Below are 18,030 nucleotides of genomic sequence, written 5' to 3'. Positions count from 1 at the left end.
CTGACCAACCATATATCACTTACGAATCTCAGTCTTAGTCAGTATAGTCTTAATTAAATCAATCAGTCACCAGTTAGTATTCAGTCCAGTTATAACACGTTTTTCTTTCTTTTTTCAACCAAGCAGCCATATATCACTTAAGATTCTCAGCCTCAGTCAATACAGTCTTAATTAAATAACTTGAGTCACCAGTTAGTGTTCTGTCCACTTACAACACTTTTTTTTTTTTTTTTTTATCAACAAGTAACCATATATTACTTAAGAATCGCAGTCTCAGTCAATACAGTCTTAATTAAATAACTTGATTCACCAGGTAGTGTTCTGTCTACTTACACTTTTTTTTCTGTCTAATGAAAGTTGAACCGCCACACAAACTACTTGAAAGAACCTGAACTTTAAGCACTTTCACTCTCACCTCATTCTTTACTGGTGGAGGGAAGGATGAAGAAGGATGAGGAATAACAACACAAGATTGGAAGGACAGAAGAACATTTGAATGATAGAGAAGAATAGATTACATTATTTATTTAACTTTTACCTCATTCTTTACTAATGGAGGGAAGGATTAACCCCCTCCAGTACCATGACGCATTTCCATATTCATTTTCTACAGCTTCAGAAACTTATGTGGGGGATTAAGATAGTGAAGACTCCAGCCATTAACCCCTTCAGTACCATGACCTGTTTCTATACTCATTCTGCTTACTATTTGATGATTTTCTACAGCTTCAGAAAATTATGTGGGGGATTAAAATAGTGAAGACTCTGACCATTAATCGTCTGACATCCATAGACCCTTCCTAATGTCAATAAAACCATCTAATCATACCCTAAACTCATAATAAAAATGTGTCACTACTGAAGGGGTTAATCTTCTGACCTCCATAGACCCTTCCTAATGTCAATAAAATGGTCTAATTGTACACAAATCTCAGGTAAAAATGTATCACAGTACTGCAGGGGTTAATCTGACCTCCATAGACCCTTCCTAATGTCAATAAAATGGTCTAATTGTGCACAAATCTCAGGTAAAAATGTGTCACGGTACTGAAGAGGTTTAAGGATGAAGGATAACAGAACCATTTGAAAGATAAAGGGAGCACAAATGACGTCAATTATTCTGGTCGGTGATGGAAGGTCTGAACAAGAGACGTAATTGGGAACAGGGAGAAGCAAGCTGAAGGAGAACTGGATTGAGGGAAGAGTAAAAAGTAGTCAGTCAAGGAGGAAATGTAGAGTTGATAGTTGTGGATTTGCAGGGAAAAAATAAAAAAATAAACCAATAGAAATGAGGAAATGAAGAGGAGTTGGTATGATTCCTGGCTTAGAGGGAAAAAATTACGAGAAAGGAGGAAGTAGAAAAGAAAATGACTGAGTTTGAAGGAAAAGAACTACTAGGAAAGAGGAAATGAAGAGGAGTTAAAAGGAAATAAAGAGGAGTTGATATGATTTCTGGATTTGGAGGAAAAAAGAGAGAAAAGGAGGTAATAGAAAAAAATACAGTAGCAGGTTTGAAGAAAAAAAATACTAGGAAAGAGGAAATGAAGGGAGTTAATACGATTTCTAGCTTTGGAGGAAAAAATAAAGAAAGAAAAGGAGGAAGGAGGAAGTGGGGAAAATATGGGTTTGAAGGGAAAAAAAACAAAAACTAGGAGAGAGAGAGACAGAAAGACAGAGACACAGACACAGACAGACAGAGAAAGTTGGAGATAATACTTAAAGAGAGAGAGAGAGAAAAAAGTAAAAGTTACAAAGAAGGAAACAAGGAAATAAATGAATGGGTGGCAAAAGGCGAGCAAGTCAGTGGGCTTCTTCCTGTCACTCTTTTTTACACGAAGGAACACAAAGGAAGACAACAAAAAAAACCAGCAGCATATGTTTTGGCCCCTACGAATGTTAAAGTCTTGCTCTAGTTACCGTGATTGCGGCGAGGTGCTTAAGAGTCAGGTGAAAATATATCTTGCTCTTTTCTCTCTCTCACTCTCACTCACTCTCTCTCTCTCTCTCTCTTCACTATCTCTCCTTGTTTCTGTCTTTACACTGTGACGGTGATGCCAACAGTAACGGGGAGAGAGTGATACAAGTGTGTGTGTGTGTGTGTGTGTGTGTGTGTGTGTGTGTGTGTGTGTGTGTGTGTGTGTGTGTGTGTGAACATCTGTTTTCTCACCGACCAATGAACTGCTGCCAGTGTTCGTGTTTGTATTGTTGTTGTTGTTGTTGTTGTTTTGGTGGTGAAGAGTATGGTGGTGGTAAAAGTGGTGGTGATGGTGGAGGTGGTGGTGTGGTGGTAGTAGCAGTGGTGGTAGTGGTGGAGGTGATGTTGGTGATGGTGGCAATAGTGGTGGTGTTTGTGGTGTGGAGACAAGATATAATGTTGATAGGGATAATGGTGATGACAGCTCGTGATGATTGTGCTGTTGTTTTTACTTCCTATTGGTGGTGGTGGTGGTGGTGGTGGTGGTAGTTATCTCTTTCTTCAAACCTGCTCGGCCATCAATAAATCCTTAAATACTAGTAACAATTACGTATTTTATCAGTATCATTTGATTTTCCCAAGGTAGCTGAGATTACATTCATTCACACGTTTTTCTCTGTCTGTTCGTTCGTTTGTATGTTCAATTTATATAGATAGCTGAAAAATACAATGCCATTTCCAGTTGAATATTCAGTGAAATTTACGCCAAGGAACAGTTTTTTTTTTTTTTTTCGTGAATCCAGGCGAGTTTCTCCTATTTTGTAACTTTTTTTATTATGTAAGAGGGAAAAACTGGCCAAGAGGAACAAAGGAAATATAAAAGTAAAGGTCCAGTCAGTCGCCAGTCTCCTTACTTTAATTGACTTTACTATATTTTACTTTTCTTTCCTTTACGTTAGTCTGTATCCCGCGGTAAAAAAAAAGTCTACGGTGGCAACATCGCGTATTTCATTAAGTCTACGGGTTATTTTGGCCCTGATTTAATTTTGTCTCGGTATTACTCTGCCTTGGTTCGTACAGTCTAATGGGGTTTTCTTGCCAAGTTCCATTAACCCATTCAATACTGGGGCACAATTTTTATCTTGAGATTTGTGCACGATTAGACTATTTTATTGACATTAGGAAGGGTGTGTGGAGGTCTGAAGATTAATGGCCACAGTCTTCACTATTTTAATACCCTGTTTAAAATTACCAAATATTAAGCAGAGTGAATATGGAAACGCGTCATGGTGCTGAAGGGGTTAAGTACATGCGCGTGGCCTGTAGGGGCTGACACCTCAATGGACCTTTTTTTTTTCTTTTATTGTTTGTTGCCCTTGGCCGGCTTTCCCCTCTGACATAAAAAAAAAGTGATTCCTAAACTTTTAAGCTCGTTACCCAATTTTACATGGCAAATTAAACGTTTAGCCATAATTACACTCATAAAATGTAGCAGTGGATAAATACTAACTATATTGCACGGCGCTAAACACACACACACACACACACACACACACACACACACACACACACACACACACACACACCTCTGCTTCGATTTTAAGTTTACAAAGAAACTGACGGTGTGAAACAAGACAGTGGCTCCCAATCTTGGACGTCTTACTACATAAACGTACAGTAATACTTTATATATCCCACAGTTTTAAGGCTGATTTATAATATGTAAGTGAAAAGTATTAGTTTCAAATTTTAACGCATTCCAGTACTAGCTATGACGCATTTTTCATATTCATTCTGGTTAATAAAATATAATTGGTGATTTTATACAGCTTCAGAAACTTATGTGGGGATTGAAATAGTGAAGTCTTTGGCCATCAATCTTCTGACCTCCATAGATCCTTCCTAATGTTAGTAAAATCGTCTAATCACACCCAAAACACATGGTAGAATTATGTTCCAGTACTGAAGAGGTTAGACATAGATAAGTACTATTCAGTCCTATATTGTTTGACGTGTAGCTTCTCTCTCCTGTGGGAGCTACAAGTGAAGAAACTATCAAGAAATAGAGTGGAAATAGATTAGTCCTGTGTCTCTTCTCACCTTCACTTCCAACTTAACAAAATGTTCCAACAGTATTTTCATGCTATCCATAACGCCTCACTTTTTTCTTTCCTTATTCCAGTATCCACGAAATTACCCGGGAATAGACTTATCCTGTGTCTCTTCTCTTCTCACCTTCACCTCCAACTTGTCAAATGTTCCAACAATATTTTCATTCTATCCTTTAATTCGTCACTTTTTCTTCCATTCCTCCAGTATCAACGAAATTACTTCTGTGTCCAACTTGTCAAAATGTTCCAACAATATTTTCATGCTATCCATAATTCCTCACATTTTTTTCTTTCATTGCTCTATAAGAGGTATCAAGACATTTGCTCCCCAATTTTGGTTAACACTTTACTTATATTCTACAGGACCAGCAGTCATTGGACCTTTTTAAATATATATTCTTGCCCCTTAGCTGGCCTCGCTCCTACATAGAAAAAAAAAGAGAGAGTATGCTTACATCCATTATTCCGTGGCGTTTGTGGTCAGATGCGTGATTCGAGACAGGGAAGAGTGAAGCTACAGTGATATGAGGGAGGAGGGGAGAGAAGGGAAGGGAAGAGAGGATAGGGAAAGGAAAGAAATGGGAGGAGGAATGCTGCAGTGGTATGAGAAAGGAGGGGAGAGAAGGGAAGGGAAGAAAGGAGAGGGAAAGGAAAGAAATGGGACAGTATAAGAAAAAGAATTAAAAAAGGGAGGGGAGATAAATGAGGAAACCATCAGAGAGAGAGAGAGAGAGAGAGAGAGAGAGAGAGAGAGAGAGAGAGAGAGAGAGAGCACGGAAAAGACATGATAGGACAAGAAAGTTATTGAACATACCCTAAAATATGAAAGTAACTCTCTCTCTCTCTCTCTCTCTCTCTCTCTCTCTCTCTCTCTCTCTCTCTCTCTCTCTCGAACACGTTTCTCTTGAATTTGTATGACGTGTGACGCATCCTTGCCAGACGTACGAGTGTGTTTATTCGTTTATTTATTTATAGTTCCCTAGTGTTTGTATTGTTGACTCTCTCTCTCTCTCTCTCTCTCTCTCTCTCTCTCTCTCTCTCTCTCTCTCTCTCGATGGTACGTCTTAAAATGCGCGAATCCGGTGTTTATTTCAGTTCGGTAATGCCAGTCATGTGTGTGTGTGTGTGTGTCCCCTTGTCATCTCGCATCCTTGAGTTCTCTCCTCACTCAGCTGTAACTATTCACATCACACAGCTTCTCCTGATCATTAAAATTTACACTCCTCAAACTCATCGTATAGCTGCAATATAAGAGAGAGAGAGAAAGAGAGACCATTTTTCGTATCCCTTTGACATTGCTAAGATTTTTTCATAGTGTTCTGAATAAGGGACAAATAAAACAAAAAATTAAGCCAGTCTGTTTTTAAAATCATATGAAATTGGAGATATTTTTTTTAAACTGATGAATTCATTAGATACAGTATATTAACTGATTTCAAAAGTGTAACCATAATTTTAACCCAAATAGTAATATGAAAAGGCTCTGGAATATGATAAGTCTAATTTGAATATTGTATGAAATTAAACTTTTTATTTTACTTAGAAATTCATTAGATAAAATACACAACTAACTCATTTCAAAAGAGTAACCATAGAACTTAGTAATCTCGTATAATCTTTATCCAAATAGTAACATGAAAAAGGCTCTGAAATATGATGCCTGTTTTGAATATCGTATGAAATTAGAGCTTTTATTTAACCTAGGAATTCATTAGATGCAATAAATACATTAACTGATTTCAAAAGAGTAACCTTAGAACGTGGTAATGTCGTATTATGGAGGGGCAGGTGAAGGGAAACGCAGGTGTAGGGAGGTGAATCTTTTCACCTGTGTTTCTCTTCACCTTCCCCTCCAGCTTGTCTGAATGCCTGAACTATCTCGTATAATCTTAACCCAAATAATATGAAAAAGGCTCTGGAATATGATAAGTCGGTTTTGAATATTGTATGGAATTTGAGTTTTATTTTTTTATTTATTTATTTTTTTTTGTTTTGTTTTACTGATGAATTCATTAGGTATGTACAGTACAATACATTAACTGATTTCAAAAGAGAAACCATAGAACGTAGTAATCTCGTATAATCTTAACCCAAATAGTAATATGAAAAAGACTGAAATATGATTAGTCTGTTTTGAAAATCGTATGCAATTTGAGTTTTTATTTAACTTTCAAAGAGTAACCTTAGAACTTAGTAATCTCGTATAATTTTAACCCAAATAGAAAATTAAATAAAGGCTCTGGAATATGATAAGTGATGCATTGACGTCCTTGTGTTTTACTTTATTAGTGTTAAAGTATGACTATTTTGAGTAACCTTAGAACTTAGTAATCTTATATAATCTTTAACCAAATAGTAATATGAAAAAGACTCACGAATATAGTAAGTGATACATTGATGTCCACGTATTTTACTTTATTTATTAATGTTTAACCCTTACAGTGCCATGACACGTTTTCATATTCATTCTGTTTACTATTAGGCGATTCTATGCAGCCTCAGAAACTCACGTGGGGAATAAAAGGGTGAGGACTCTGGCTATTAATCTGCCGACCTCCATAGACCCTTCGTAATATAAATAAAATCGTGAAATCATACTCAGAATTCATGGGAAAATGCGTCTCAGTACTGAAGTATTGATATTTTCGGGGTTGCCTGTTATAAGTTAAGGTCGTAATGTTTTGTCGTTATAATGTCACGTCACCTTACCTTTGTTGAGGTTTTTGTACATTGTTTCAACACACACACACACACACACACACACACACACACACACACACACACACACACACACACACACGGCCCTGTAGCTCAGTGGTTAGAGCGCTGGCTTCACAAGCCAGATGACCGGGGTTCGATTCCCCGGCCGGGTGGAGATATTTGGGTGTGTCTCCTTTCACGTGTAGCCCCTGTTCACCTAGCAGTGAGTAGGTACGGGATGTAAATCGAGGAGTTGTGACCTTGTTGTCCCGGTGTGTGGTGTGTGCCTGGTCTCAGGCCTAACCGAAGATCGGGAACAGTGAGCTCTGAGCTCGTTCCGTAGGGTAACGTTTGGCTGTCTCGTCAGAGACTGCAGCAGATCAAACAGTGAAAAAACAGTGAATTACACACACACAGGATTTCCTCTGATGATGCATGCCTCATTATTATTGTTATTATTGTGTGTGTGTGTGTGTGTGTGTGTGTGTGTGTGTGTGTGTGTGTGTGTGTGTGTGTGTGTCATTGACAATTTACACTCACACAATCTGTACATTGACACGTTCACACACACACACACACACACACACACACACACACACACACACACACACACACACACACACACACACACACCTGTGCTTTATAAATACGTTTGCCAAAAGAAATTACACTATTTCCTAGTTTGTGTGTAAAAATAGCGAGAGAGAGAGAGAGAGAGAGAGAGAGAGAGAGAGAGAGAGAGAGAGAGAGAGAGAGAATGTGCCTTTATGATTTATTGTACTTCCTTAACCGCACTAAGAATGGTGTGTGTGTGTGTGTGTGTGTGTGTGTGTGTGTGTGTGTGTGTGTGTGTGTGTGTGTGTGTGTGTGTGTGTGTGTGTGTGTGTGTGTGTGCGTGACCTTTCGAAATCGTGACCTTGAAAGACTACATTTGTTTTCAGAGATCAGCTGATTCTGGCAAGCGGAAATTTTGAAATGAACCATGAACGGAAACACACACACACACACACACACACACACACACACACACACACACACACACACACACACACACACACACACACACACACACAGAGAGAGAGAGAGAGAGAGAGGGAGAGGGAGAGAAATATTGCACATCTATGTTGAAATCTATCGCTTTTGTTTTCATTGCTATGTATTCTGAGACTGTTCCATTTAACCACCACCACCACCACCACCACCACCACCACCACTTAATTCCGTATACATTGAGGGATAAAAACAAGATAAACATTTTCCTTATAATAATCTCGTTCTTTTCCACACCCCACAAAACTCTTGAGAAATACTGCATTCTCTCTCTCTCTCTCTCTCTCTCTCTCTCTCTCTCTCTCTCTCTCTCTCTCTCTCTCTCTCTCTCTCTCTCTCTCTCTCTCTCTCTCATCGCTTTATTTCTCTCACCGTTGTTTATTGGACACAGTGATGCGCATTGTTTTCCATGGCTGACTTTCAAGCAGTAACAGGTTCGCCTCACACATACACACACACACACACACACACACACACGCGCGTGGAAAAACCGATGAACAAGTTAAGCGCGCACTGGAATCGTATTAGGGTAGAACTGGATCTCATTCCAAGGTTGGGAGAAGGTTTGGATACCGCTACCTGTGTACGAACTGATCCACTCCGGGACACAGGTACACTCAAGACACTCGCATTCACGTCACATCCGCCGTGTTGCCTAGCCGCTTCATATTTCTCGTGACAGAACACTCGGCTGCCTTGGTACGATTATCTAAAGGCAAATAAGGGATAGATTTACACACGAGTTGTATAAGAGTAACGAAACGCACCCTCATGAAGTCACTGGGAGAAGAAGACTGTCGATGGTGTAGTAGAAAGCTATCCAGCATATATACCTCCCTCCCTCCTCCTTCTCATCCACCACGTCCCTCTCTCCTCCCTCCCTCCGAGACAGTTGCCAGCACGGATTTTTGCCCTGATTGAGGAAGGAAGGAGGCAAGGAGGCAGAAGGAAGTACATATATAAATGATGCTGTGGTGTAACTGATGTGGGGAAGTGAAGCGAGGATTCCAGGGAAGCGAATGTAAAGTTAGAGGAGATATAAAATGTTACTAGATTTTAAAATTAATGGAAGGAGATGGGAGAACTGAGAGGAAATACGTAACAGGGAATAAAAATACGTTGAATTTACCAGTTGCATCATTATTGTTGTTAATTTTGTTGTATAGTTAGAAGTTATTGTGTTTGGTAATGGTAGCACTGGCCGGGTACATGAAGACACAGTATACCTCACCTGTCGTAAATGAAAGTGAGAGTGGATGGCGCAGTGTTGACCTTTGTGTGAAGGCCGTTGTATTAATTCTAGTTCGCCGCTCATGGGGGTTTGTTTCCATCCCTCCTGCACAACCACCCAGAGAGAGAGAGAGAGAGAGAGAGAGAGAGAGAGAGCACCTGTGTGTTTTAACTTCTTCAGTATTAGGACGCGTTTTCATATTTATCCTGGTTACTATTTGGTGATTTGATATAGTTTCTGAAACTTATGTGGAGATTAAAATAGTGAAGACCATGGTTATTATTTAATCTTCTCCCCTGCATAGATCCTTCCTAATGTCAATAAAATCGTCTAATCACACCAAATATTCATGATAAAAATGCTGAAGAGGTTAAATAACTTATATAATTGTCAGGCTTCCAGTATCTAATTATTTTTACTTAACGTGCCCAAAATTTATGTAATTAGGGAAGGGTCAAGGGTGGTGAAAAGGGGGAATAGCAGATTTGTAGGGGAAACATGCAAGGTTATGTCCGCCTTGCTTTCCATTATCATTTAAACTGTATCATTATCGTGTTGCATTGGAGTGAAGAGCGTGAATACTATTTTCCCCTTTTTTTTCTCTCCCTTTTTCTTTTTATCAATCTTGTATTACTTGTTCCTGTTTGCCACATGCTTTATATTGAGGCCGGCACTTCCCCCACCCTCTCCCACAGCCTCCTCTCCTCCTCTCTGTTCTGCCTCTCGCATTCTGGTAATGGTATAAGTCAGTCAGTAGCCACACAGCAGCCGAGGAAATGTCAAGCCGGTTTATATAAATGTCACTGATACATCACTGATTGTCAAGTGCATCCCGTTATTTTAATGTGGTTTTCTTGTCAGTGTGAATATCTGTAGGGAAGATGTTTGCTTATCAATGCACGAGTGAGAAATTCGCCAGTACTCAGAAACGCTTCCCTCTCTCACCGTGACCATTTTCAAAGACCATTGAGACGATTAGCCGATTTCTAAAGAGTATTTTTCTTTTTAATAGTGTAGAAAACTTGTTAAGATGTCACTAGAATCACAGAAACATCCTTAAAAACGCTTGTCATTTCAACTAGAGCCCTTTGAAAATAGACCACAGAGACCATTAGCCGAATTCTAAAGAGTATTTTTCTTGTTGATAATACAGAAAATTGGTTAACATGTCACTAGAATCACAGAAACATCCTTAAAAACCCTTGTCACTTCAACTAGACCCCTTTGAAATAGTGAAGGTGCTGTGAGGCGCGGAAGTGTTACAGAATACGTGCGATAGCTAGAAATATAAACCAACACTGAATATATGCATGTACTTTCTCCTTCAGTTTAGAAATTTATCCAGGAAATTGATGTAATAGTGGAAGAGTAAAATTAGGAGTTAACAGACGCTGCATCAGAAATAATCACATGTTAACACGGGGGAAATAAGTGGAGAGTCTTAACATCGTCAGTAATATTCTTCAGGGTACATTGACTTGAATATTAAACTGTTGGTGGTCACTTGCAACCCAACTTTGCTCGAAATTCATTGAGTCAGAGCACACCCAGTACATAACTTTCATCTTCCTTGCCATGCTGCAGGACTTTTGTGAGGTAGAGTTTTTTAATGCATTTTCGAATCTCGTATTTGTTTTATTTTGCTAGTTTTATTTATTTTTTTTCTATTCAGTAGCAACTCCTTTTATTTATTTCTAACTATTGAATTATTTTGTTATTACCTCTATTTTTGTACCAGTTATTAGTATTACTTTTAAAGCATTTTTGAATCTCATCTATATGCTATTATTCGTTTTATTTATTTATCTTTTCTTTTATCCAGTAGTATTTCCCTTTATTTATTTCCAACTATTAAATGATCTTGTTTTTTCCCTTATTTTTGTATTATTTAGTATTATTATTGAAAGCATTTCTGAATATTTTTATTTATTTATATTTAATTTTTAGTTTTATCCCGTAGCAGCTTCCTTTTGCCTCTATTTTTGTATTAATTATCTAGTGTGCTATTTATAAGGAAGATTACATGTTTTGAGTGCTTTGATTATTGTGTGTGCCTTCCCTTAGATTCAATGATAAGTTTGTACTATGTTCATTTATGTCTTATTAGTTGCTGCCTTCAATTAGACTGCATCTTGAATGGGACCATGCTTTCTTATCTCCACTTTTCATTCCCCTTCTCACACACAGTCTCATCTATTCATTCATTTTCTATTTTTATTTATTTATTTATTTATTTTTTTATACTTTATTTCTCCTCCTTAATGTTGGTCTTTCACCCTCACCTCATCTCTCCACCCTCACGTCATCTCCATACTCATCTCTCTTGTCCATCCTTCATTAATCTCTGTTCTCAAGTCTTCATGTTTTTTTTTTTTTTTATTACAGTATCTTTGTATTTCATTTTTACTTGTATCTTATTGTTGATCTCCCTCGTCTCATGTCTCCACCCTCATCTCATCTCCATACTCATCTCTCTTGTCCATCCATCATTAATTTCTGTTCTCGAGTCTTCATGTTTTTGTTTTGTTTTTTTATTACAGAGTCTTTTGCATCTTTTTTTTTTAGTTGCATCTTATTGTTGGTCTTTCACCCTCGCCTCATCTCTCTACTCTTATTTCATCTCCATACTTATCCCTCTTATCTCTCCTTCATTGATCCTTCTCCACAAGTCTTCATGGTTCTTTGACTATCTACAGTGTCTTTGCATCTTATTTTCACTCTGGTTCTTCATGTTATCATTCTGTCATACTCCTCATCTCTTCTTGTATTTTCCTCATAAACTACTACTTGTTTTGGTTCAAGACATTAATCATTTCTTCTCTATTTTCTTCATAATCCACTTCTTGTTTTGGCTCAGGACATTGATCATCTCTTCTGCATTTTCTTCATAAACCACTTCTTGTTTTGACTGAGGACATTAATAACTTTTACTTTCATTTAATCCTCCTTTTGAGAGACGGAAATCAAACACTAATACAAATTCACTCTTCCTTTTCGCTGACGCTTTTACTTTCAGAGACGTGGAAGCCAAACATTCAACACTCACTCTCTCCCCAAACAGTGTGAGCAGCTTCAGGAGTTGCTGGGGCATGGAGGAGCTTCATTTTCAAATGCCGTGACTGCCAGGGGCTTCATCAACCTGTGCCCTGCCCTTGTAGCCTACCTTGACCTATGCCCTACTGAGGAAGGGACCCAAGATGACCATGGCCAGTCACATGGCCACTCCCACTCACACCACCGACGCCGAGACTTTACCACCGGTAAGAGAGAGAGAGAGAGTGTATATGTGTGTGTATGTTCCCAATACATACAAATAACAGTTTCAAAGTTACCAGTCTCAAGTCTTTCCCATTTCAAAACCTTCTCATATGTTTCTCCCACTCTTTCCTGTGTAGAGAGTTGGGTTGGAGCAGTGACGAGCATGGTGGTGGTGGGTCTGATGGGACTGGGCTGCATCATGCTCATCCCAGCACTGAAGCGAGGCCAACACTACGAGCAGGTCAGCCGCTTCCTCATCGCCCTGGCTGTGGGGACGCTGGCTGGGGACGCCCTTGTACATCTCCTTCCTCATGTGAGTTGACTGGGGATAAATAGATAAAGAAGATTAATAGATAATAGATGGCACTGTAAGGGGACTGGTATCTGAGTGGGTGGGGATGCTGGCTGGGGATGCCCTTGTGCACTTCCTTCCTCATGTGAGTTGACTGAAGATAAATAGATAAAGATAAATAGATAATAGATGGCACTGTAAGGGGACTGGTGACTGAGTAGGCCTTTGTTACCCTTGGTCAATCTTTTCCCTCTTGTCTTGTTTTATCATCGCTGTGGACTTTGAAAAATAGTGGCCACATAACATATATTTTCAAACACAGGTTTTTAAGGGCAGTTTGATGGTTCTATTGACAGATTAACATGATCTCTAATTTAGCATAAAAACTCTTACAAAAAAAGTTTGTCATCTCTGTGGACTTTGAAAAACAGTGGCCACATAACATATATTTTTAAAAGACTTGTTTCAGTTAGATGGGTTTTTAAGGGTACTTGGATAGTTTTATTGACAGATTAATATGATTTTTACTTTACAGTATCTGTTATCTATTGATGTGTGTTTGTTTAGGCTGTTTAATCCTTTGTGCATCTCCCTTCTTACGTGAATTATGAAGAGGGTGATGCATTTTTTTTTTTTTTTGTCTTTTATTTTGTTTTCTATGTTTATCCATTTGTGTGTTTTTGTTTAAGTTTTGTTTGTGTATGTATTGAGTAGAAATGTTTAGTTGTGGTTGTGTTTCATGTAAGCAATTTTTCAATTGAAATTTGGTTATATATTTTTTTTTATAGATGTCTGAACTATATCATTACTTTTATCCTTTTTTTTTTTTTCTTTTTTTTTTTTATTTATTTCATCTATGATTTGTTGTCACTGCACTTCCTGAATACACTACATGTTATATACCACCTGTAAATAGTAATTCTTCACCCATTGTCCTTCCTCTCTCATTCTACTCTTACGTTGCTCCCACACTGCCTGTCAACACTACACTCACATGACAGCCTAACATCTCTACAATAAGCACAGTAACTCACATATTGTCCTTGCTCTGTCATTCTACTTTTACATTGCTCCCACACTGCCTGTCTACACTACACTCACATGACAACCTAACACTTCAACGATAAGCACAGTAACTCGCTCTTTCATTCTTCCAGGCTATTTCCATCAAGGTAAACAGGATACATCAAACCACTACGTCTTTTGTTCATAATACTGTGTTTATATTCCTGCACAGTTACTCACTCTATTTCACTCTTCCAGGCTATTTCCATGAAGGTGCCGGAGGGAAGCAATGCCCACGTGCTTCACTCCCTGTACGGCTTCACGGCGCTCGGGGGAATCATCATGTTCCTCTTCCTGGAGCGTTTCCACAACATGTTCTGCGGCCACGAGCACAGCCACAGCCACAGTCATGAGCTTGCTGGGGAGCTGACCCGGAGCAAGGTTGGGATGCAGTGGTTGTGGCACAAAATGTCTTAATAGGCACTTGTTGCTTCTTGCTTTTGTACAGTTTTGGTCATTAGTAGAGTAACATGCTGTACTCAATCCAGTGTTGTGCATTTTTTGGTATCAGTTAATGAGTTTAGTAAGGGGAGAACATATAAGAAGATTTAGAATTAAGAAAAGACTGAATGCAATAGAAGCGAGTATGGCAGTTTATCATGTTCTTATTGTAATGTTATCTCTCTTGTTAATGTCTTTGTTCTTCCATTCTTTGCTGCCAGTGTATTAGTAACTGCCAGCTTCTACTTTTAACCTCATGTTTTCACTTGTCTTACTGCTTTTCTCTCTGCAGGAGGAGATAGACAAAGAGACAGTAGGCACCACCACCACCATCGAGGATACTGGGAGTCAGAGCATAGACAGGATAGGTGAGAAACTCTCCAAACATTCCAAGCATAATTCTTTCATATATGCAGAGAGTGTTCTAAGTGAGTATAGCAAATTATTTCACTTAAATGTGATCATCCAGTAGTTCCAAGAGAGCTAACTGCTTGCTGTTGTGCCCCTCTGCGTGTGCGTGTGTGCTTGTGTGTACGTGCTTGCTTCTACATGCATTGTACACACACGCCATGTATGTAGTGTCACCCACACGCACGCACGCTGGCTGCCTCTCCTCAGCCTGAGCCGTGTCTTTGTATATTCCTCCTGCCTGGCTCATTGCAACACTTGAGAAACTCCCATCACTAAGCTCCTCAATGCCAACCCATAAACTGAAGCAACAAGTCTTAAATTATAACCCTTGGTCTCCATATTTTTCATATAGTCTCCACCACAACATTATGACTGCACTTTGGGTAAGCTTTTGGAATAAGTTAGAAATGTAAGTAAGAATTGTATCAAAATTTGGATGATTCTTTTTAAAAACTGTAGATATGTAAGTGGCAATGAAGGTTCTTATATTATTCAAGCCTTTTGAACGCAACTAAATCTTCAACATTAACTCTCATCTCATTATTTATCCACATACACGTCAGCAGTGCCAGAAAAGAGAGCAGCCAAGACAGGGTGCCCCAACACACACACACACACACACACACACACACACACACACACACACACACACACACACACACACACACACACACACACACACACACACACACACACACACACACACACACACACACACATATATATATATATATATATATATATATCTATATATCTCTCTCTCTCTCTCTCTCTCTCTCTCTCTCTCTCTCTCTCTCTCTCTCTCTCTCTCTCTCTCTCTCTCTCTCTCTCTCTCTCTCTCTCTCTCTCTCTCTATATATATATATATATATATATATATATATATATATATATATATATATATATATATATATATATATATATATATATATATATATTATATATATATATATATATATATATATATATATATATATATATATATATATATATATATATATATATATATATATATATATATATATATATATATATATATATATATATATATATATATATATATATATATATATATATATATATATATATATATATATATATATATATATATATATATATATATATATATATATATATATATATATATATATATATATATATATATATATATATATATATATATATATATATATATATATATATATATATATATATATATATATATATATATATATATATATATATATATATATATATATATATATATATATATATATATATATATATATATATATATATATATATATATATATATATATATATATATATATATATATATATATATATATATATATATATATATATATATATATATATATATATATATATATATATATATATATATATATATATATATATACATATATATATATATATATATATATATATATATATATATATATATATATATATCTCTCTCTATATATATACACACACACACACACACACACACATCTCTCTCTCTCTCTCTCTCTCTCTACACACACACACACACACACACACACACACACACACACACACACACACACACACACACACACACACACACACACACACACACACACACACACATTCATCTTTGCTGATCTATGAGGGGGAGTCAACAAATCCTCACCAGCCACACATGTTGTAAATGTCTAAATGATCTCATTTAGTGTACAAGTTGTGTCCATTTAACAATTAATATTTTATGTACTGAAGAAGCAGCATGAGTCACTTGAACACTTGTGAAACATTTACTTGTTGGATTTTGTTCTTGTGGGATTGTTGGGTGACTGTGTGTTATGTCGGCTCATGAGAATTTCTGCTTTTCTACTCACATTGCTTTTAGTGACTCATTTCTTGCCTTGCCCTGGAGTCCACATTTAATCTTGCCATTTACTATATTTGCTGTTCACTGTCTTGATAGAATTCATTTCACATCATTGTCAGAGGTGATATAAAGGTGATCTCATTACCACTGAACTGTCAAATGATCTCACACAATGTTCAATATACCTAATATCAAAACAAGCTGGTGCCAGATGTTACTCTTTAACTTATCCCATGTTTAAGGGCTGTTAGTTGATACTCTTCTCTCACCTCTGTCAGGGCATTAAGAAGACCAATATCTTTACAGCTATGGACACACAGAACTGCTTTGAGGGTTGCAGCTCCAGCCCTAGCAGTGATGCCAATGGGAACACTGGGAATGGCTTGGAGAGAGGGCGCCTGGGGGAGGATGCCACGGCCTCACCACACGAGGAGACAGAGGTGACAATTGGAATGGAAAAGCCTGCTGAGAAGAAACTTGCCTCCCATGCTACCGAGAGGGAGAGGCTGGTCACTACCCCGGCAGAGAAGGAAATGGTACTTGTCTTGGTGTTTGGGATTAGGATTGACTTGATTTGTGTTATAGTTCTTGTTTATGTTGCTTTTATTAGGCATGAGTGTTGTGTTACTCTTGCTTGTGGTTCAGTTATGATTAGCCTGTATTATTTTTAACTTGTGTTTTTATCATGCAAATCCAAAATCATCTCTCTTTGTAACTGCTATATCATATTTTCATGTCATTGCTTTAGAGTTATTTGATCACTTATTTGTCTCACAGATTTAACATTACTTTACCTTTGTGACTTCTAGCACTCTATTCTCTGAGTTCACTAACTTTGTTGATCACTGAATGAGTCCCTTTGTAGCATTTCTCATCATTAGCATTATTTTCCTGTGTGTTCCTCAGGGTGGAGAACTCTCACTGATCCTGGACACTCCGTCTGCCTCGGTGCGGCCCAAGGTGATCCGTCAGAACAGCAGCAGCTTCAACATGGTGCTGCAGGAGTACCATGTGGGGCACCACGGCCACTCCCACCACGGCCACTCCCATGTCACAGGTGAGGCCACATCACCACTCACTCTCTCACTGTTATCCATACACAAGATTCTTAACCATATCCTCCTTCAGTGGTGATCACTAATGGTCTTCTTGTGCACAGGTCGCAAGGACTCCCTGAAAGCCATGATCCTGGTTGGGGATGCCCTGCACACTTTCCTGGATGGCATGGCCATTGGGGCTGCCTTTGGTACCAGCATCACAGGGGGAGTAGCCACCTCCATTGCTGTCTTGTGTCATGAACTGCCACACAAAATTGGTAAGACAGTATTTACTTACTGATGTAATATATTTTAGCTGCATTGACTGAAGTTTGTAATATGTTTCAATACCAAATGGTGATGTTTTCATGTGTTGAGTGTTGCTCTGCTAGCCTTCTCAGTGGTAACCAGCTGAGTGTTACTTGCAGGAGACTTTGCTCTGCTGTTTGAGATGGGCATGGGTTTGGCTCAGGCACTGAAGATGATGCTGATGCTGTGGGTGTTCAGCTTGCTTGGGGTGGTGATGGGAGTGCTGCTCGGCTCCATCCCCACAGCCTCCCCTTGGATATACTCCTTCACAGCTGGAGTCTTCATCTACTTGGCTCTTGTGGACCTAGTGAGTATTGTTGATGAGTCTTGTTTACAT

The 18,030-nt window shown here is 38.1% G+C and overlaps 1 protein-coding gene and 1 long non-coding RNA gene across 2 annotated transcripts in view; one reads left to right on the top strand and one right to left on the bottom strand.

Annotated features, from left to right (window-relative positions):
* LOC123510644 overlaps nt 1-8,987 on the bottom strand; it is a 9,564-nt gene extending 577 nt beyond the window's left edge. Inside the window, exon 1 of the long non-coding RNA XR_006676565.1 lies at nt 8,517-8,987. This is a non-coding gene — a long non-coding RNA (uncharacterized LOC123510644). The remainder of the gene's footprint in view (nt 1-8,516) is intronic.
* The window catches only part of LOC123510444 (zinc transporter ZIP10-like), a 45,716-nt gene that overhangs the window by 21,787 nt on the left and 5,899 nt on the right, over nt 1-18,030 (top strand). Inside the window, exons 4-13 of the mRNA XM_045265634.1 lie at nt 8,388-8,475; nt 10,592-10,603; nt 12,069-12,267; nt 12,403-12,578; nt 13,821-14,003; nt 14,356-14,491; nt 16,654-16,883; nt 17,254-17,404; nt 17,507-17,662; nt 17,813-18,000. Coding sequence (XP_045121569.1) covers nt 8,388-8,475; nt 10,592-10,603; nt 12,069-12,267; nt 12,403-12,578; nt 13,821-14,003; nt 14,356-14,491; nt 16,654-16,883; nt 17,254-17,404; nt 17,507-17,662; nt 17,813-18,000 — 1,519 coding nt within the window. The remainder of the gene's footprint in view (nt 1-8,387; nt 8,476-10,591; nt 10,604-12,068; nt 12,268-12,402; nt 12,579-13,820; nt 14,004-14,355; nt 14,492-16,653; nt 16,884-17,253; nt 17,405-17,506; nt 17,663-17,812; nt 18,001-18,030) is intronic.

The sequence above is a fragment of the Portunus trituberculatus genome, chromosome 29 (genome assembly GCF_017591435.1).
Source record: "Portunus trituberculatus isolate SZX2019 chromosome 29, ASM1759143v1, whole genome shotgun sequence".
In the NCBI taxonomy this organism is placed as follows: domain Eukaryota; kingdom Metazoa; phylum Arthropoda; class Malacostraca; order Decapoda; family Portunidae; genus Portunus; species Portunus trituberculatus.
This window is presented reverse-complemented; position numbering and strand designations above follow the sequence as displayed.